We start from the raw sequence: 21,690 nt of genomic DNA, 5'->3' as shown, positions 1-21,690 counted from the left end.
GAATAAATCCTCGCTGGAAATTTGGGCCAGGATTCAGAGCATTATACAGGAGGTCCACATGTACAGTGGAGCTTCTAAGCCAGCTCCAGACACCATTCACCAAATTTCAGGATCAGCATCAACATACAGCTTTAGGAGTTGCCTGGGGGGTGGGGAGTCCTGGGAGGGGGTATGTTTGAACACACCTAACTAAGGCTAGGATCCAAAGAGCCTATTGAGAACATTTGCTTCCAACCCCTTCTCTGTCATGTCAACAAAGAAAGTCAACGGGAATTGATATCTTCAGGGCTGGGGATTTGGGTTGGTTGTCAGTTATCAAAGCCAATTTCCTATTGTGAAATTCAGCTTTACCACTTGGCAAAAATAATTAAGTAAATAAAAAGGGATGGGCATCTGGGGGAAAAAGACGTTAGCAATTCCACCTGCCACTGAACCCAATGTATTTTGGCTATGCATGATTTTGGCTTCAGGCGCAATCCTCAGAACGTAACCCCCATGTAAGTTGTGGGCTTACTGCAGTACTAACAGCAAGCACACCGTTAAGCCCATTTACCATCTTTGTCCTTTAGCAAGCTCTCCTTTTCTCCTGTCAGATGATTTAATTCACCATCAATATTTAGTTTCTCTTCCTGCAAATGGTTAAGCTCAGTATTAATTGAATCCATCTGAGGTTGAATATTCTCAGGACTGTCTGTATTTCTTAGCTCATTATTCCAGTCTTCTATCATCTTACGAGTGTTTTGTATTCTCTTCTGTCGGTCCATTTCTACCTCCTCCTTCATCCTCATTGCCTGCATAATTCTCTCAATCTAAAAAACACACACAAGCATTTCTCAAGCATGCCAATAACAAAAAGAAGTTTTTACAAAAGTAAGAATATTCTAGCTAAGATAAAATGGAAGTTATTTATTATCTAAAAAACCCCCAAAACCCACCAGCCATTATCATTCTTTCTAGTACCCAACTTGGGTGACCCCTGGCCTATCAGCTTGGAAGCAAAACAGGATCATACAAAATCCAATTGGCTTGCATTGCTGATCATAGGTTCCCTGCACTTTCCAATTCTGGGATGCCTAGACTTGCTGGTCTACATAATTTTTTACAAGGTCATGACCTTTTATATCTAAAGTGCTATAGAAGCAAATGACGCTAATGACTGCAACTATTTACCTGGAAATATGCTAGAATCTAGCAAGTAAGAAAGGCAGGGGTCACTATTACAGAATCCTCAATATTGGCATTTACGCTTTTGGAATAAAATGAATGCCTCTGTCAGAAAATTAAACATGTTATAAAATCAGCACAACATGGGAGAAACACAATGGGTTCAAATTACTAAAGTTTTAAGGTAAAGGGTAAAGGGACCCCTGACCATTAGGTCCAGTCGTGACCGACTCTGGGGTTGCGGCACTCGATCTCGCTTTATTGGCCAAGGGAGCCGGCATACAGGTCATGTGGCCAGCATTACTAAGCCACTTCTGGCGAACCAGAACAGCACACTGAAACGCCGTTTACTTCCCGCCGGAGCAGTACCTATTTATCTACTTGCACTTTGACGTGCTTTTGAACTGCTAGGTTGGCAGGAGCAGGGACCGAGCAACGGGAGCTCACCCCATCGCGGGGATTTGAACCGCCGACCTTCTGATCGGTTCCTAAAGTTTTAGAGAGAGTTAAATGCAAAATATAATACAATACAAAACTTACTTCTTTGTCTTTTGACTCCAAAGCATCTTGATGCTGTTTACATTTCTGAGATGTTTCTCTGATAGCTGCAGCCTATATACCAAAGCATTTTTAAAGTTAGAATTACAGATAGGTAGCCGTGTTGGTCTGCCATAGTCAAAACAAAAAAAAATCCTTCCAGTAGCACCTTAAAGACCAACTAAGTTAGTTCTTGGTATGAGCTTTCGTGTGCATGCACACTTCTTCAGATACACAGATACTTCTTTCATGCATGCACACGAAAGCTCATACCAAGAACTAACTTAGTTGGTCTTTAAGGTGCTACTGGAAGGAATTTTTTTGTTTAAAGTTAGAAATCAGCTATAACTGTAATAAAAGAATCTAAGGCAGTATGGACAGGCAACTTTTCTACTACACCATGGATTGAATTGCATATTGTAACAACTATTTCTGGAGAACAATCGTTGCCTCTTAATTCAAGGCTGAACACACTACCGTTAACAAGTATATAGTTGGCAGTTTAAATAACTGCAGCTTTATGGAATCAACTTTTGAGATTTGATATAAACCTGGATACATGTATAAATTTTGCCATTTGTATCCTGATGCCTCGGTTGTAGCTCACTTCACATGTAAGTTTCTTCCTGTGGGGCATCACAAACTTCCACAGCAAAGCACCGAAGGCTGGCTACAGATCAATGAAACTCAAACCACTCCCTATGGGTGGGTGGATTGGGGAATGATGTTTGGTCACACTCATTATGAGCTCTGCAGCTTGAACCAAGAACCTCAGTCTGAAGATGAGACCTACCCCAGTGGTTGGTCCTGGGCTCTCTATATGTTCATCTACTTCAGGTGCTGAAGGGAATAGGAGTATACAAAATCAGGCCCTGCTATGGGCAGGTAATATGAAGTCTCTAGGCTGGCCAATCTCAGCATAAATACTAGGAGCTTGGCCTTTGCCTTTGATAGATCAAGAGAGACATTATTTCTCTCTTTGCTGCATTTCAGGTTCTCCAGCTTAAGGCACTGACTTCATGGACTCTGAACTGGAAAAACTCAATGAATTCCAAAAAAACAAGCCAGAACCCCAGCCAGGCCCTGACAGAGCCCAAGCTCTGAAGACCTAATTTTGGACTGCAAGTTATCCCCAGGTGAAATAGCAAGTTAGGATGTCCTTAGACATTGCACAACCTTCTTTGTGAGGCATACTGTGATTTAGATGGTGTCAGGAAGCTAGACCATGTAGAACTTTCTGTTCTGATTCTACTCCACTGACTCCTTTCTAATTCTTTGCTCATTAAAAGTGTTTTCGTTTTACATTACATAGGGTACCTTCAGCTACATGTCTAAACTACTTGTATGTCCATGAGACTTACAAAGGAACTCTTAAATACATACTTTCTCTTGGATTTTGTTATTCAGACTTGCACACTGCTTCTCAGCCTCTTGGATCTGATGTGTCATGGGAGATTGTGATTTTCTTAGTGCATTTAATTCCTCCTTTTGACGATCTCTGTTTTGTTTCACCTGTTCATATTGCTTGCGGACATCTTCATATACCTAGGAAGGAATGCAAGCAAACAGATTTATTAATTTACATTGTTTATTCAATGCATTTATATACCACCTTTCTGCCAAGGCACCCAATGTGGCTTACAATTATAGACAAATTATGTAACATGTAAAATGGAGGAGGCAGCAGTCTGAATGAACAGGCCCTGATGTTGTCGGTGAGGACATTACACCTCTGTGCTCGATAGCCCAAACAAGTCGTCTGAAGTTTCTGCTTTGTTCACCATTTAACCTGTCAGGAAATGCAAACATGTCCCTGTTAGATGGACTGGAGTTGGTGAATAGTTCCAGGCAATTACTTTGACATCTGTCCATCTATGCTTAAGGAGGGCAGGTCCATCTCATGGAATGGGAGCCTGCGGCCCTCCACTTGTTGCAGAATTACAACTCCCACTTTCCCTGACGACTAGCAATATGGGCTGCGGCTGATGGGAGCTGATGTCTATCATCCAGAGGGCAACAGGTTCCTTATACTTAGTCTAACTTTTAAATTTCTATTTTGTTCTTTTATTCTAATTGAGGATAGAGTGTGGTGTGGGGAATGCTATAAAAACATATGACCATAATGTCCTAGTATGGCACTAGTATGGCTCACAGCTAGACTAACTACTGGCGGCTACAATACGAGAAATAATTGTGTCTTTGTCAGGATTGCTATGTCCAGACATGTCTGTAGGTTTAAGACCTCCTGGGCCAATGAAAGACTATGCAGCAAGAGCACCTCTGGGTTGTGCTCAGATGTGCTTGACACACAGTCTGGTGTACTCCAAGCTACTGAAGTGGACTTATGCTGCCTCTACCACTCATAGTGACTATTTCACCTCTTCTATAGGAGGTGGAGTTGTATGCCGCCTTCGTCTGAAGAACTCAGGGCAGTTCACAGCATAAAAATACAAAATAAGAACACAAAAAGCAAGAACAAACCCATAACCTCTCCTCCCATAAGCACATTTAAAAGAACTTGGAATGTTAAATAGCCCAAGGCCTGGTTGAAAAGGAACATTTCCACCTGGCAGCTAAAGATGTATGATGAAGGCACCTCCCTGGAAAGAGCAGTGTTTGTGAACACTGCAGAAAAGGCCCATTCTTGTCTTGCCCCCCTCTGGACCTCACATGGAGGGGCCCATGAAAAAGGGCCTCAGATGTTGATCGCAAGGTCCAGGTGGCTCATGTGGGGAGAGGCAGTCCTTGAGATAAGTCCTGAACCGTCAATTTAAATATCCTGTAGCTACTCAGTTGATCTTTGGATTCTCACTTTGGAAGACTTCCGTCATGGAAATAGGAATCTGTAACATCTGGAGGAGGATCCCAGGTCCTCCCTCTCGGATCGAGGCCACTGTCCACTAGTTTTCAATCCAATGGCTACAAACTAGCCCAGTGGCTACAAGAATTCTTTAAAAAGCGTGTGGGTGGGGGGAAAGATGGGAGATTTCCAGAAATGTCAATTCCGCATCCAATAGTTCCTTCTTAGCCTTTTCTGCACTCCTACAGAATTACAGCATAAAAATAGCCCTGAATGCTCTCCTAGGAAAAGCAGCTAGACTTTTGAAGACAAATCCTTAAAGAGGTTATTATATAAATTTAAAGAATATATACATTCTATGGCCTTTGCAAATCTGACTGGCTTTTTTGTTGTTCTATTGCTGTTTAAAGATTTCTTAATATGTTACTGATGTTACTTGTAAGCTGCCTTGGAAAGATCTGTATCTTGAATGGCAATGATATTAATAACAGTAATAAAGAAATAATGTAAAATGCAATTCATCTTGTCATCTTTATAATAATTGTGATTTATTTGTTTTCCTCTTCTATTTCTATCCACTTCTACAATTCATTCAAGTACGCTTGTTACATTACACTTGTTTTTGTTTTTCCCCAAAAGTGTAAAAGAAATGAAAAAAAAACTTACCACCCAGGGCCTTTTTCTCTCAAGCATTGCAATTAAATCCAGATGGCGTTTATGTTCATGGTATCGCTCCACATCTTGTTTATACCTTTCATTTGTTTGCTTCATTTTCTCTAGGTTGCTATGTTTCTCTTTACATGAATTCTGTCAGAATACGTATTTCAAGTTATTTATTTATTTATATTTTTTATTGCTTTTTAACATACATACATATCATACATATCACAAACATACTTACACAGCCAAGAAAAAAGGAGGGGAAAAAAAGAAAAACGAAACATGTAATACATAAAAACATAGACAACTCAACTTACATTGACAAACACTCATCGACTTCCCTTTATCTCGATTTCGGAATAAAGTTATCATATTTTTTATCCGCAGTGTCTCATTTTTCAAGCAATTTTTACGTAGTAAGCGTTATCTCATACCTACTATGATTTTTCAAATATATATTTGTTTTTTATCAACATTTTTATTTTCCTTTTATTTCTGTTTGCATATATAACTTAAATTTATCCCATTCATTATTAAATTTTGTACTTTTTTGATTTCTTATTTTCTGTGTCAATTTTGCCAGTTCTAAATAGTCAAATAGTTTAGATTGCCACTCTATTATCATTGAGATCTTAGACGTTTTCCAATACTGTGCTATGAGGGTTCTGGCAGCCACTGTTGCGTATTGAAAAAATGTTTTATCTTCCTTTTTTATTTCTTCGCCAATTATCCCCAGGAGGAAAGCTTCAGGTTTTTTGCTAAAGGTGTATTTGAGGACTTTTTTTAACTCATTATAGATTCCCAAAAAATTTTAAGTGTCTCACATGACCACCACATATGTATAAAGTCGCCCTCCTTACTCTTGCATTTCCAACACATTTTATCACCTGTTTTATAAATTTTATCCAATTTTACCGGCGTCATGTACCATCTGTACATCATCTTATACATATTCTCCTTGAGTGTTGTACATGCCGTGAAGTTCATACCTTTACACCATAAAGCCTTCCATTTGTCAAACTCTATATTATAACCCAAGTCCACGCCGTGAAGTTCATACCTTTACACCATAAAGCCTTCCATTTGTCAAACTCTATATTATAACCCAAGTCCACTGCCCACTTCACCATCTTTGGTGTCCCACTCAAGTAACTGGTTATACATTTTTGATAGTAATTTTGTTCTTCCTTCTATTATTTCAATCTGAAATCTAGATTTCTTCTCATTTATCCCAATCTTTTTATCTTCCGTCCACATGGAGTTAATTTGGTGATATTGAATCCAGCCAGTCAACTTATTTTTTATTTCTTCATATGGTCTGATTCTCCACCCGGATTCATTTCTAACTAATAGATCTTCATATGTCCATCTTTCCCCTTCAGTGTTTATTTTCTTTTTTGTCAGTATATCGATTGGTGATAACCACCAGGGGGTTTTCTGTTCCAATAATTTTTTATTCCTTTCCCACACTTCTAACAGTGGCCCTCTAATAATATGGTTAGAAAAATCTTTATGTTTCTTTCCTTTATCCCACCACAGATAGTCATGCCATCCAAATCTTAAGTTAAAACCCTCTAGATCTAACAAATCTTTATTTTTAATGACAATCCATTCTTTTACCCAACAAAGGCATGCTGCTTCATAATATAACTGTAAATTTGGGACCGCAAATCCCCCCCTGTCTTTTTGATCCGTGAGCAATTTGAATTTAATCCTTGGTCTTTTTCCTTGCCAAATAAATTTAGAAAGTAGTCTCTGCCAATCTTTAAATAGTGAAATTCCCCTAATTATCGGTAAATTTTGGAATAAAAAGAGTAATTTTGGTAATAGATTCATTTTGATCGCAGCCATTCTCCCCAACCAAGAGAGGTGTATTCTGTTCCAAGTATCCAAGTCCTTTGTTATTTCTTTCCATGTGTTCTTGTAGTTATTTTCAATCAGATTTATGTTCTTCATGGTTAACCAGATTCCGAGATATTTTACTTTTTGGGCAATTTTAATCCCTGTTTGAGTTTCGAGATCATTTTTTGTCTTTTCTTCCAGATTTTTGGTCATTATTTTGGTTTTTGCTCTGTTCAATTTAAAACTGGATAGTTTTCCAAATTCCTCTAGTAGTTCCAATACTTTACCAACACTCTTTTTTGGGTCTTCCAGCGACAACATAAGATCATCAGCATATGATTTCAATTTGTGTTCTTTCACTCCTATTGTTATACCCCGAATATCTTGAGTTTTCCTTATCTTATTTGTAATTATCTCTAGCACCATAATGAACAGTAACGGGGACAGAGGGCACCCCTGTCGGGTACCTTTCGCTATCTTAAACGGATCTGTCAAATTGTTATTTATGATTAGTCTAGCACTTTGTTGTGTATAAATCGCTTTAATTCCTTCCAGGAATGTGCCCTCTCTCCCCGACCTTTCCAAACATTTTATCATGAAAACCCAAGACACATTATCAAATGCCTTTTCGGCGTCAACAAACATTAAAACTGCTGGAATTTCATTATGACATTCTAGATATTCAATGATGTCTATTGTATGTCTTATGTTGTCTTTAATTTGTCTATTGGGTAGAAAACCGGCCTGGTCAGTATGGATGAGATTACTCAGACACTTTTTAAGTCGGTGTGCCATTATATCGGCAAAGATCTTATAATCATTATTCAATAATGAGATCGGTCTGTAGTTCTTGATGTTAAGTTTGTCTGAATCTGGTTTCGGAATCAACGTGATGTATGCTTCTTTCCAAGATATTGGTGTTTTTCCTCCTCTTAATATCTCATTCATTACATCACATAATACCGGTGTTATATATTCTTCTAGGGTCTTGTAATACTTAGCAGATAACCAGTCTGGGCCTGGGGCTTTCCCCAGTTTCATCCTCTTAATTGCCTCTCTAATTTCCTCTACTTTTATAGGTTTATTTAAATCGTTTCTTTCCTCTTCCGATATGTTATTTGGGCTGTTTTCTTCTAAATAGTTTTCTATACCTGTTAAGACGTCTTCCTCTATTTTATATAACTTTTCATAGAATTTAATGAAGTTCTTTTTTATTTCGTTGGGGTCCTCTAGCACTTGTTCTTCCACTTTTATTTTGTTGATAAGACTGAGTTTTCTCCTTTTTCTCAATTGCCACGCCAGGAACTTTCCAGTTTTGTTTGCAGATTCAAAAAACTTTTGTTTCATTAACTTGATTCCCCATTCCACTTCTTGATTTATTAATATTGAGTATTGTGTTTGGAGCATCTTATATTCTTGTTTATAACCATTGTTGTTCGAATTTTTTATCATGTTTTTCTCACATATTCTCATTTTATTAATTACTTCTTTTTTCTGTTCTTTGGCCTTTTTTCTTTGAATATTTTGCTGTATCAGGAGGCCTCTTAACACTGCCTTGCTAGCGTCCCACACTACATCTATGTCTGTCCCCTTATTCATGTTTAGGTCAAAATAGTCTTTTATAGTAGTTTTTGCTTTTTCAATCACTTCTTCTGTTTCAAATAAGTAGTCATTCATTCTCCAAACGTATTTCAAGTTATTTAGTTGGTTCAATTAAATTGTAATTGTGACGTGCCCTCTTTGAAACTCAAATACACAAGAATTAGTATTTCTATCAAATTAGCACCTCACTTCTCTAATGGAAAATGGATCTTACTTGTCAGAGTGCAAGTCAGAAGCCCATATACAAAATGAAGGTTTGGTGTCAATAGTAATCTAATCTATCAAGAAACAATGAAATGTTATATGCTTTGCATTAGGTCCTCTCAATCCTTGCAAATGGGAGATAGCAGGGTGGCAAAGAGGCATTCCACAGCATTTAACTATGATTCTGTTCCAGTGATATCTGCTGCTGTTGCTGAATATTTAAACTATGCACTTCCTTTTCCAAATATGGAATCAAACGTGGTTCATAATTCAGCTATAAGAACCAGTAGATAAATGAACAGTGTAGACAAAACAACTGGGACTTTAACATTTCTGTCAGCACAATGAAGGCGAGCCATGTTCCCACTTGACAAGGACTTGACACCAGAGAATCAGAAGTCAGCAAATTGTTAAAGCATGAACCCTGGTTAGCCTGAACCTCGCTAACAATCAAGTCAATGTAACACTAAGTATATAAATTTCATTTAAATATTTGTACCCCAATTTTCTTTTCTAAAGCTAGGCAAAGTGGCTAACCAAAAGCACATACCAATAAATACAAAAATATCAGAATCTATATACACACAATAATTCAATCACTAAATAAAGGAGTTTGAACTACACTAAACTCATGAATGACTAATCAAACAGTAAACCTAAAACAACATTTCAGTTACACAATACGACTATTTCACCAGCAAAATACAGTGTATCTAACAACCTCAGTGAGCAATCCTATACTGTACTTGAAATCTGCAGAGAAGCTGTAGGATACAGTGAAAGCCAAAGATGCCCCTGGAACTTCCAAGATGCCCCTGGAATTGTACCCGCCATGCCAGCAGCCCTGCACGTGTCTTTCACTTTCAAGATCCATTCCATCCCAGATGCTGCACAAACGAGACTTTTGATTTTGAGCTGAGGCATATTAGAAGGGAACCCTAGACTGACTGGGCTTCAGCCGGCCTCAGAAAGAGACCCAGTGGTGAGAAAGGGAGGCTGGGAGCCCCACCACGGCCTGATCACTCCGACTGGGAATGGGGATGGGGCAGGTGTCTCAAGTTCATCAATGCTGCTTCCTGGATGTACGAAGCACTCAGTTAGCAGAGGGTAGAAAGGGAGGCAAGGGGTGCTGCTGAGAAGCCTACCAGGCAACATATTAGGCAGGGGGTAGGCTAAAAGAAAGATCCCTTGGGTTGCCAGGGCATCCAAAACAACATGCTGGCTCATGAAAGAACCAATCCATTTGTAGCTGGCAGCTATTCTACTTAAAAGCAATTCATGTGAGCACTTGGGAGGTAGAAAGACTAAACAAGATGCAGTGATGCCTGGTGTCTCCATAAATTTGTCATTGAGGATCACACTCTGGATGGTGCTATGGGATAATCATATCTGGCAGCTTTGGTGCTGGGGATAGGAGGGCATAATTGGGGTGTCTGTCAGCCTGAGTGCATTGTCTCCTCCTTCTAGCTGACATCAGTGTGCAACATTAGCACACTGGCCATGACTGGTAGACTTTAACAGTGTTTCTATTAAGTGGCTGTATCTGCCATTTTAAAACCATTTGGGGATTTTTCAAGCTTTGTTTTTCCCTACCCTTCCAGGCTGAAAACATAGGATAAGGCCATTGTTGGTCCTTCTTAAATAACCCGGCAGTAAAAGCAGCAACTACTAGGCCCTTGACCACCTTCAAAAACCTCCTTACAGTAAAGGGACATGGCAAGAGGAGGGTATCCACAATATACAGAATCTCACACACTCCAGAATCTCACACACATCATCTCAATCAAAAAGCAATGGGAGCACAACATAGGGTTAAAAAAAAACCCCAACCCAATGGACTAAACTGGTCTAAACCTCCCTTTAAATCTATCTCAGCTAAAAGAAAGAAACTCACATTGAAGCTTATTGATAGATAGTACCTAACACTACAAAAGATGGCGCTTATACACCCAAGAACCTCACCAAAATGCTGGAGAGGTTGCAACTCTACAGGCACATACCTCCACATGTAATGGGATTGCCCCCAAACCCAACCCTTTTGAACATAAGTTACTTTGAATATTTTTGGGGACTTAACAGCTACTAGAAGCCACTCCAGAACTGAACCTATTGAATATTTTCCAAGACAATAATGCACTCTCACACCACAAAGAACTCCTAAGCCACCTACTCTCAGCAGCCAGGAGCACCATAACACTAGAAAAGCTAACCAACAAATTCAAACTAGAGTGGGGTTAAGCAAAAGAGAATGCCTTCACCTCAGTATGTCTCCCCTTTATTACATACACAGCCCAACAAGACAACAAGACCCCACCAACAGCATTCGAATCAACATGGCTAATTTGACCCAACAACTCCTCCCCCTGAAACATGCAAACAAAACTCACTGCAGTCAGTTGAAGGCAACCAACCAGGCCCTGGGGCCCCCAGTCCCCTTCACTGCCAATGACAACCAAGAAATGAATAGAAAGAAAACCTACCCACGTGATGCCGACACAAAAACCTGGCACATACACTATGTAAAAGAATGGAAGCTTACTACCCCCCTTTTCTTCCCCCCATCTCCCCCAACCTTATATTGTCTAAACCATTACTGTCTCATGTTGAATATAACTGATTTGTAGAAAGGACTGAACTGAAAGCAGAGATGCTTTATGTACTTATGTTACCCAAGAAATTTTTTTATAAAAAAATCTTTTTTAAAAAAAGGCAGTTGTTGGTTTAGTAAATTGCCCCATCCTCCCCACATTGGAGTATAGGATTGCTCTGCCTGCCAGTAAAGCTGAAATCCATACCCATTTACATAGGAGGAAGTTCCAATGAACTCCATGGGACATACTTCTGAGTAGACATGCATAGGACTGGGCTGTAATATACCTCTGCCACCAGCCAGGATACCAGAGGCCATAAGAAGGCTGTACTGTCTGTCTGGCAGGAAGAACAGAGCAAGAGCTAACAGATCTAGCTAACAGATGGGGCCAGGAAGAGCAGCTGCTCCACTGCTTTCCTCCCTCTGTGTTCTGTTTTCTTTACTGCTACGTTTATTGGATTGTAACAGGGACTGTCTCACCTTTTAATCTCTACAGTTCTCCTAACATTTCAGATGTTTTGTAAGTGATAAATAATTACAGGAATAAAAGTCGCTAATTCAGAGAAGCAAGAAAATATGTTAAAAATCAAAAAGGAAGTTCTTCCAGAAAGGCAGTGAGTCAGATCCTTATCTCCCCCACCTGCTGTGGGCCAAGTTTGACAAGTGGGTGGGACTGCCGCCTTGTCAATCTCCTCACATGACAGTTATAGCAGGTGACCTGCACAGGCAAAAGCACAGCACTGTGCAAGCCCCAAGAGTGGACATTTGGTGGCTGGCATTTCCAAAGCCAGGGACGCAGGTGGCGCTGTGGGTTAAAGCCTCAGCGCCTAGGACTTGCCGATCGAAAGGTCGGTGGTTCGAATCCCTGCGGCGGGGTGCGCTCCCGCTGCTCGGTCCCAGCGCCTGCCAACCTAGCAGTTCGAAAGCACCTCCGGGTGCAAGTAGATAAATAGGGACCGCTTACCAGCGGGAAGGTAAACGGCGTTTCCGTGTGCGGCTCTGGCTCGCCAGAGCAGCGATGTCACGCTGGCCACGTGACCCGGAAGTGTCTCCGGACAGCGCTGGCCCCTGGCCTCTTGAGTGAGATGGGCACACAACCCCAGAGTCTGTCAAGACTGGCCCGTACGGGCAGGGGTACCTTTACCTTTACCTTATTTCCAAAGCCGGGTGCCAAGCAATGTGCAAGCTCTGCTGACTGGCTGGTTGTTGATGGCTGCCAAATGCCATGCATAAGGCTTTGCAAGCACCAATGGTCCATGCATAGACCCTTTTGGCCTAGCTGCAACTTACCTGCCACACACCTGATATCATATATGAGCTCAGGTGTTGGGCAAGTTGGGCATGGTTTGGCCAAAATAATCTGGCAAGCCAAATGGGAAGGTTTGCCTCTACTATATTAGGGGGACAGTTTACCTACGAGATTACCTTACCCCACATGTGCCCACTTGACCTCTTCAATTGGCAGAATTAGGACTCCTACAGGTGCTACATAACACCCAATAGCCATTCCACATTGGTAGTGTGGCAGCACCTGCACTTTGGAACTCCCTGCCTGCTGAGATCAAGAAGGCTCCTTCACTGCACTCTTTTTGGCACCTGCTAAAGACATTCTTGTTTAGACAAGCTACCCAGATGCCTAGAAAGTTGAGGTAATTTTAATATGTTTTTGTATTTTAACTTTTGTATGTTTTAAAGTATGCTTGTGAATTTTTCTCTGTCGTATTATCTTTGTGTAAAACACTTTGTGAGGGGTTCCCCCCCCATCAAGCAGTATCTAAATTTTATAAAAGAAACCAACAAAGAGATGTAAACATCCCAAAGGCCTCTCCCTGCTCTCAGCTGTGCTGGCTGCTGCTCAGACCTCTGCTCAAACTGTCTCTTGCAGTTACCATGGATTTCTGCCACACTGATTAGATAAAGAAGGGGACAGAGAAACCCAAACAAATTTATTGAAATATCAACACAGCCTGTTCCAAAAGTAAGTATAATTCCTACTTAGTCAGTTTCTAAAACTGAAGCTCCAGCCTGTTCTTCTAAGAAGAGATAGGAAAGCAGGACATATGAAATTCAAGAGAAAGAGAGATGAGAAATAAGAACCTTGGTAAGCAAATTATAAATAGTAGGAGCAAGGAATGAAAAGGCAGGATGGGCAAGATAGTATCTGCATCTCCATGTTTAGCATGGACTGGGCTGCCAATTCAAAAATAGCACCTTTGCTCTGACTAAAATCAGAAAGCAGCACCCCTAACCTCTGGTCCTAAGGAAGGGGCCTGCTGCTATCACATTCTCCTTTTAGAACAGTTAAACTGTTTTGAATTTATTTTAAAAGTAAAAAAGAGTGAGAAAAACTTTCTCACAAATATCAGCCACCTACCTCTAGTTCTCGCTCTCGCTGTCTAAAGTTTTTCAGATCACAGTGATATTTGTACATTTCTGGAGGACCAACCGATTTCTCTGTGGCTTCAAGTAGTTCAACCTTGGATAATTTTGCAAATTCTCCAACTTTATCCTGCAAAGCAAGAATCCAAATACCTATGGTGCTTTGTGTAATAATGTAATACACTTTGTAGCAAAAGGTATTTTTTTCAGACCAATGTAAAATACAGTGGTACCTCAGGTTACATACGCTTCAGTTTACAGACTCCACTAACCCAGAAATAGTACCTTGGGTTAAGAACTTTGCTTCGGGATGAGAACAGAAATTGGGCTCCGGCAGCGCGGCGGCAGCAGGAGGCCCCATTAGCTAAAGTGGTACTTCAGGTTAAGAACAGTTTTAGGCTAAGAATGGACCTCCGGAATGAATTAAGTACGTAACCAGAGGTTCTTAATTCCAAGCACCTTCCTCCACCACCATCCTCCCCTGGTGTGAGCACATTTGTCACTCAGGCAGGGGATTTTGGTATCAGAGAAAATCCTTTAGCATCTAACCAGCAGCAACCTGTTGCCAACTCTCCACCCACCACTACTTCTGGGCTGAATGTGTGCACAAGAACTTGGAGAAAAGCTAGTAACAGAATTCTGTATGCAAGAGGCAAAGACAGCTTCAACTGCCACTGAATGGCCTTCTCAGGTCTCATAAAGTTCAGAAGAGCAACAGAGGCAAGTTGTTCAGAGGGAAGACTGCAATACACCTCTGTGTATTTCCCACCCTTACAGAGCACAAGATTATACCCACAATTTTTGTCCTGCAGAATTTCAAAGAATAATTCTTGAAGGTACAGATGCTGATTTTAGGGCTCTATCACTTCAAGGAAGTAGACAAATAAAGCAAAATTATTTATTTAAATGTCTGAAACAATTCTGATGAGTTGTACATGATCATAAAGAACTAGAATTTTTTCATCACTGCATCAAACAAAAGCCATGTTCAAATCCATATGTATTTTCTGCATCTCTGACATTAATTTTACTTTACCACAATAATTTTGCTCTTCCCTTAGCATACAATCCTTTAGAATTTAAAATGAAGAGAGAACAATACACTCTCATAAAAATTACTACATACCTGTGGAAGAAATTGGCACAGATTGCCTACTTGGATATTTAAGGCTGCAATTTGATCTTCTACCATTTTGAGAGTGGACGGTTTCTTATTAATAAACCAAGCAGACTGGTTGTTTGATACAGACATTTCCCGTGTGATAACAAGTTTGGATGGTTTCTTAAACCTAAGAAAGAGAAGGGAAAGTGTTTTTTAAAAAAACAGCCATGAAATGCTGGTTAAAAATCTGGTATGTGGCAGCTTCTCCCTGCAAAAAAGCCAGTAAGATAATTTATTTAAAACATTTAGACCAAACAGAAACAGAAACAAGATTGTTACTCACACCTCAATTTCAACAACTGCTTTGTTAGTACCCCGCTTCACATAGTGACCAACCTAAAATTAAAATAAACAAATATTACTAGATTTATCTGGCAGGGGAAGAAACCAAGAATAAAATATTAATTACTGATAGATGCTAAAGAGGCGAATTCTCCCTGCCGGATATATGAGATTATATTTTGAAGCGTCTTCTCTTTGCTGGTTAAAGGAATGGATATCATTGGGAAACAGCTAGATATTAGATCTTGAACGACGCAATAATAGATTTGGTTGGCACGCTTAACTTAAGGTTAAAGTTCATAAAGCTTTTTTGAATCATGTTAAAAGGAAACCGATGTATGAAGTATGGGATAAATATAAAAAATTATTAGAACATAAAACACCATGATGGCTCTCTCCTCTTGAAGCAATATTGGTGGAAAAAAAGAAATATGAGAAATGACTGGCCAACATATAAAGAATCAATAACAGAAGTAGATCAAGAGTTAAAGTTAAGGAGGTTTGAAGACATAAGAGAATTAGTACCCGATTGGTTGCAATATCAACTTAATGAAGTGTTTAAGATGGATAAAAAGAATGGTTTTCTATACAAAACCTCCCAGTTTGAAAGGGAACTGTTAGAAAATAAAACTACCGGTAAGTTAATTTCTAAAATGTATGAACTTCTATTAGACTGGCAAACGAAAGACGAACAGGTCAAAAGGGTTATGATTCACTGGGCGAAGGATTTTGGTTGTTATCACTGAATTAGCAGCATAGGAAGGATTAAGGACAATAGAATTAAAATTTACAGCCTGAAAGAAAATTATATGAAAATAATGTATTGTTGGTACTTAACTCCTAATAAATTAGCTAAAATGTATAAATCAAAGTCTAAAACATGTTGGAAATGTAAATAGAAAAAAGGCACGTTTTATTACATATGGTGGTCATGGAAGATGATAAGAGATTCCTGGAAAATGATATATAATGAATTGGGGAAAATGTTGAAAATAACTTTTTCTAAGAAACCAGAAACTTTTCTTTCAGGTATTTTAGGTCCCAAAGGAGCAAACGAAATTATTCATGTACGCAACCATGGCTGTATGGATGCTGTTAGCCCAGAGATGGAAAGATGGCACAACTCTGACCAAGGAAGAGTGGCAGATAAAACTGATGAACTATGCCAAGATGGCATGCAGGAAGAATTAGAAACCAGGAAGAGGCTGACTTTAACAAAGAATGGGGAAAGTTTATAATTCATTAAAAAAAATTACTATAAATTTGAATTATGGATAAAGCTACGAAATAGAGCTACGAAAGAGTTGCAAATACTGGTGACTGTAGAGCAATTCTAGGGGTTCAAAATAATGATGGGATGTGGTCCGCCCTCCCTCTTACTCAAGACCACAATCCCTTCAACAAATTGGAAGCTTTAAGGTTAAAAAGTGAACACCCGGCCTCTGAAGAGGACACTGTCATTGTGAACAACAGGTTGCTGGGAGTTCTTATGCCCTCCAGAGCTTTCGGAGATGTCAGATTTAAGTGGAGTCAGGAACTTCAGCAGAGTGTGCTAGGAAATGGTTGCAACACGGAGGCTTTAAACATTTATGAGTATGCACCTCCAAACTATCATACACCTCCTTATTTAACTGCAGAACCTGAAGTCACGTACCACAAAATAAGAAAGCAGGATAATTTTTTAGTGATTGCTTCAGAGGGGGGAATCATTATATGAAGATCCACAAAGGGGGTAAGGGCCTGGGGCATGTGAGTCTCAGGCTCCCCAGCCATCCTAGCTGATGACACAAGAGGGTGGGCTTCCCTTCAGATCCACAGATCTCAGCAACTGCTTTGAAGCAACTGTAGTAGGAGTAATCTCACTAGGTGCAGAACTGACATAAAGACAAGAAACTTGAGGGAAATCTCTGGGTACCATGAATTAAATGGAAAGATGGCAATACATTTCAAATTAACCCACAGGTCTTCCCATGTCTTAGAGCAGGGGCCCCAAACTATGGTCCACAGGCTGGATGTGGCCCTACAGGCTCATAAATCCAGCCCACCAGCCGAAACGCCCCTTCAGCGCATGGGGACTGACTGAGTAGTCCCCGCGCACTGAGGTAAACCCAGCACAGCGCGGCATTTCATTTCCTTGAAAAGAATGTTCGCACGCACACATTCTTTTCAACAGAAACGTCTCGCCACACTTACCTCAGCGCGCAGCGAGGCTTCCGTGGCTTCCGCTCCTGCAGCCAATCGGAAGCCGCAGAAGCCTCACTGTGCAGGGACTGACTGAGCATGTTCCCCATCTCCGCCACCTCTGGAAAGAGGAGGGAGGAAGGAAGAAAAAAGAAGGGAAGGGTGTTGACGGTGGTGGAGGAGGAGGCAGCAGTCACTAGTGATGTCGAGAAGCCATCAGTGTGCTGGAAAACACCAAGCGCCGCTGGGGGGCAAGACGACGGTGGCAGCAGCAGCAAGGAAGACTCCTGCCGGCAGTGCTCTCCGCTGGCTGCTTGTGTGCCCCGAGACTCGTGCAAGCCCCACCACACGGCTCAGTCCTCGTGCCCAGGCAGGCGGTGCTGCAAAGCCGGGCTAGGCCTCTGTTGCTGAAGAGCCGCAGCCCCACTGCCCTGCAGTAGAGGCAGGAGAGGTGGGCTGGTGGGGCAGCAAGACCACAGCCTTTTCTCCCCTGCCAGCGAGCAGAAACAGCAGCGGCAGAGCATTGAACAGCAAGGCTGCCTTTTGCAAAAAAAAAAAAAAGCAGGGGGAAATGGTTCCAGTTCAAGTGGGTGGAAACACCAAGCTTGCTCGCTCTTGCTACTGCTGCCAGACAAACAGGGCGGGCGGGCGGGTGCCTGTTTCTTTAAGCAGCAGCAGCAGCACCTCTTCTGCTCACTCCTCCCCTCAGGGGAAGCCCAGCCCAGCCAAGCAGAAGAGGGAGGGGATCCCTGCCGGGCAGAGGGGAAAGCCCCCTGCAGGAGTCCTGAGATGGCGAGGAGCAGGAGAGCCACCCACGGCCAGAGAGAGCGCCGCCTCACCCTGGCCATGCCGTCAGCTCTGGAGCGCCTACAGGGCCGCGATGTGGAGTTTGTGATGCACCAGGCGACAATGACAATCAGGTACAACTCGTCGCAGAGTGCTGTGGACAGGAACATGGGCCGCTCCAGCATCCTCTTGCGCCACCACCTCAAGCTCACCTTCCACGCACCCCACTTCTACCTGCGCTGCCTGGGCAAGAACGGCGTCTTTGTCAACAGCGCCTTCCAGAGGAGGGGTGGCCCAGCCCTGCAGCTGCCCCTCCCGGACGTGAGTTGGGAGTCGTGGGGACGGGCGACACATGGGCAGGCCCGCCATGAGGATCGGGGGGTAGGGAGACGTGCAGGCAAGCTGGAGTGTGGGAATTTGGGTTTGGAGGACAGGCGTGCAAGCTGGGGTGGGTGGGTGGGGGTTAGGGAGACACGCAGGCAAGTTGGGTCATGAGGATGGGGCTTAAGGAGACACGAGTGCGGGCTGGGTCGTGGGGATCTGGATTAGGGAAGCACATGCATAGGCTGGGTCGTGGGGAAGGGGGTTAGGAAAACGTGTATAAGCTGGGTTGTGGGGATGAGGGTATGTGCAGGCAGACACATGTATAGGCTGGGTTGTGGGGATGGGGGCATGGAAGGCCTGCATGTAGACTGGGCCATGGGGGTGAGGGAGATCCATGTGTAGGCTGGGTTGTAGGAATGAGCATTAGCGATATTGACCATCTCATTAGGCAAAAGCAGACCCATACTTCCCACTGAAATGCTTATAAGTTTATGCTGATTAAAATCATTCTTCATTTTAAATATTGTATTGGTTTTCCTGTTTTTTTGTGCACTACAAATAAAATATGTGCAGTGTGCATAGGAATTTGTTCATATTTTTTCAAATTATAGTCTGGCCTCAACAGTGTCTGTTTAAAAAGTTTGGGGACCCCTGTCTTAGAGTCAATTAAAATATCCAGGAAGGGCATATGCTATTGACATTCATGGGCCTCTAAACTCAGAATACATTCTAGGCTAGTTCCTCTCTATCATGTTGCCTTTCCCAGAGCAGAGAACCTTTCCCACAGAGATCTTTCAGACAAGTGATCCGCCAAATACATTCTAAGATGGTATAGGCCTATAAGGATAGCCCTGCATATTCTTCCTGGCTCTGTGAGCGTATTTGTATTATGTTCTAAAGTATGGCATGTAGTCGGCTTAATGGTTGTTCCCATTTAGTTACACTATTGCTAGAATCATCTCTCGGCTTAACTGCAGTCTTTTGGGATAGCTCACTGATAATCAGGAGAAACCTTTCGTCTAAATACAACCAGAAGCTCCCTATGTGCTGTATGCTGCACACAAAATTAGTAAGCAATTTTATATTCATTCTCCAGGGTGCTGCAGTACATAAAATTCACCAGAGTATATCAAAGCTTTAGAAAATAAAGGTATCTTCACACACACACAAAATATGGAAGTCAAATTGGGAAAAGAGCCCAATGCATTTTCTACAAAATTCTGTCCTCTATTTTCCATCCAACATATCAAACAGTCTTTAAGCTGTTACCACACTTTAAACATATTACCATAAGAATACCATTCTATAAGATTGCAAAGAGTTATCCTCACCTTGTCTGCTCGTCCTATGAAGGAAGGTTTTCCAGCCAATCCCAGGCATAAGGCACATACGATACTTGATTTACCTGTTCCATTAGCTCCAACTATCATGTTTAGATGGGGTCCTGGAAGCACCACACAGGAATCATAAGTACTGAAAGGCAATGCCATTATAATTTAATGTTTAGAAAGTGGGGAATCAAGGAATCTGAATAATCAAATGCAGATTATTATAACACCAGTTCATTATATTTAGTTTGCCAGTGTTTTTTTCAAAACTATCTCAGTCCTTCGTGTTTTAGCCCCCCCCCCCCATGAATATATTAGGAGTAAATATCTGCAGACCCCATATTCTATACACTGATGAATTTTGAAATCAAAACTAATGTAAGAACTCTGGGTTGACAGAGATTGGAATTTGGCATTAATTCAACATAGCCTGTGACTAGACAACAGAATTACAAAATGTAATTTTGCCAGATAGCCAGGGTCTTTCAGAAAACAGCAGCTTCGGACATGGAAGGCAAAAAAGATATTCACAGAGGTGGAGTTCTAGAAGGGACCAGAAACCTAGCTAATATGGACCCTCGGTATATTCCCTTTCCCTCGATGGACCTTTAGACTTTTCCCAGTCCCTTGTGCCACCGGGTTGCCTGCGCCTCCCCGGGGCCCAGGGAGGGTCTCCTCGCGAGCCGGAGGGGCAGCGGGCCTTTGCTGAGGCTGGTCAGGTCCCCCCTTTCCGGGGCCCAGCAGGGAGGGGGGCGCTGCAGGTTTCTTCTAAGCCCCCACATGCGAAGTTGTGTTGTTGGGCCTCGAGTCGAAGATTCACCAAGCAAGCAGCGCGGAAAGAGACTTCCCCGCCCGCTCGGGGCTCCCGCCCTCCCTGGTCCCGGAGGGCCATTTGGGAGGCAGGCGCTGGAAGCCCCCGGGTCTCCCGCTGCCGCCTGGTCAGGACGGGGGTCCTGGGGGGGCTGCCCCTCGCCCCGCCCCCGCGGGGAAGCCCCGCCCACGAGGCCCCGATCCTCCCGCCCGGCGCGCGCCGCGCTCACAGGAAGTTCTCCATGTAGATCTTGAGGATGGAGCCCTCCACGAAGGGCGGCTCGGCCTCCGGCGGGGCCGGCGCGGCCAGCGGGGCCGTTCTTCGCCTCCAGCGGCGCAGGCGGCCGCTGCTCGGGCTCCCGCCTTCCGCTTCCTCCTCAGGGCTCTTCGCTCGGCGCTTCGCGGGCGTCGCCATTTTGCCGCCGCTCCCGCGCTCGGGCGCTGCGAAGACTTAGCAAGCCGGCGGCGCGCGCCCGCTTCCCATTGGTCGCCGCGGCTCTACGTCGGGCTGGGACCGCGCGTCATTGGCGGGGGCGACCTTCTGCCTCGGGAGCATTTCCGTTAGCTGAGAAAGAGCGGCCATGGGGGTCCATTCCAAGGGGAGGGCCGGCGGAAGCGGACGTTTTCATTGGGTGGGGAGCGAGGGGGCGGGGCATGATATGTAAAGAGCCTCTCTGCGCGACGTCACAGAGGGCCAATAGCAGGCGGCCGTGTGCTTCATGATGCAGTTGGGCGGGTTGGGGCTGCGCGTGACTGGGCGGGAAGCGCGCGCGTCGGTCGTGGGCCGTGGGCCGAGGGAGGCGGCGCCCCAGACGAGGCCCGTCCCGGGAGGGCTCTCGGGCTCTCGGGCTCCGGCTTCCTCCGGGCTGGGCTCCCGGAGGGGCTCCCGCGGGGCCCCGGGAAGGCCTGCTTCTCCCCTGGGCGCCTGAAGGGCTCCTTCCGAGGGCCATTGCCGCTCTGTCTCTTTTGACAGTGATCCAGGAATTAGCTTCCCCTTCAGATAATTTTTAAGTGAATAATTTTCTGATGTCTGGAGTAA

At 43.0% G+C, this 21,690-nt stretch overlaps 1 protein-coding gene across 7 annotated transcripts in view; it reads right to left on the bottom strand.

Moving 5' to 3' along the window:
• The window catches only part of SMC5 (structural maintenance of chromosomes 5), a 79,398-nt gene extending 58,209 nt beyond the window's left edge, over positions 1–21,189 (bottom strand). For 3 of the 7 annotated variants that reach the window (XM_083701921.1, XM_083701920.1, XM_083701922.1), the window contains exons 1-9: positions 20,882–21,189; positions 19,845–19,986; positions 15,224–15,276; positions 14,905–15,067; positions 13,774–13,908; positions 5,168–5,308; positions 3,085–3,246; positions 1,705–1,776; positions 554–809 (exon numbers count right to left, since the gene is read on the bottom strand). In XM_083701921.1, the coding sequence (XP_083558047.1) occupies positions 554–809; positions 1,705–1,776; positions 3,085–3,246; positions 5,168–5,308; positions 13,774–13,908; positions 14,905–15,067; positions 15,224–15,276; positions 19,845–19,986; positions 20,882–21,066 (1,309 nt within the window). In that variant the 5' untranslated portion in view covers positions 21,067–21,189. Of the gene's footprint in view, positions 1–553; positions 810–1,704; positions 1,777–3,084; positions 3,247–5,167; positions 5,309–13,773; positions 13,909–14,904; positions 15,068–15,223; positions 15,277–19,844; positions 19,987–20,417; positions 20,822–20,881 lie in introns of those variants that run through there. The other 4 variants (XM_083701924.1, XM_083701923.1, XM_083701925.1 and 1 more) reach the window with 4 other exon arrangements.
• Between the last annotated feature and the right edge of the window lie 501 nt (positions 21,190–21,690).

This window comes from Podarcis gaigeae, assembly GCF_964106915.1.
Source record: "Podarcis gaigeae genome assembly, chromosome: 11".
In the NCBI taxonomy this organism is placed as follows: domain Eukaryota; kingdom Metazoa; phylum Chordata; class Lepidosauria; order Squamata; family Lacertidae; genus Podarcis; species Podarcis gaigeae.
The sequence above is the reverse complement of the archived record's forward strand: the minus strand, read 5'-3'. Positions and strand labels throughout refer to the sequence as shown.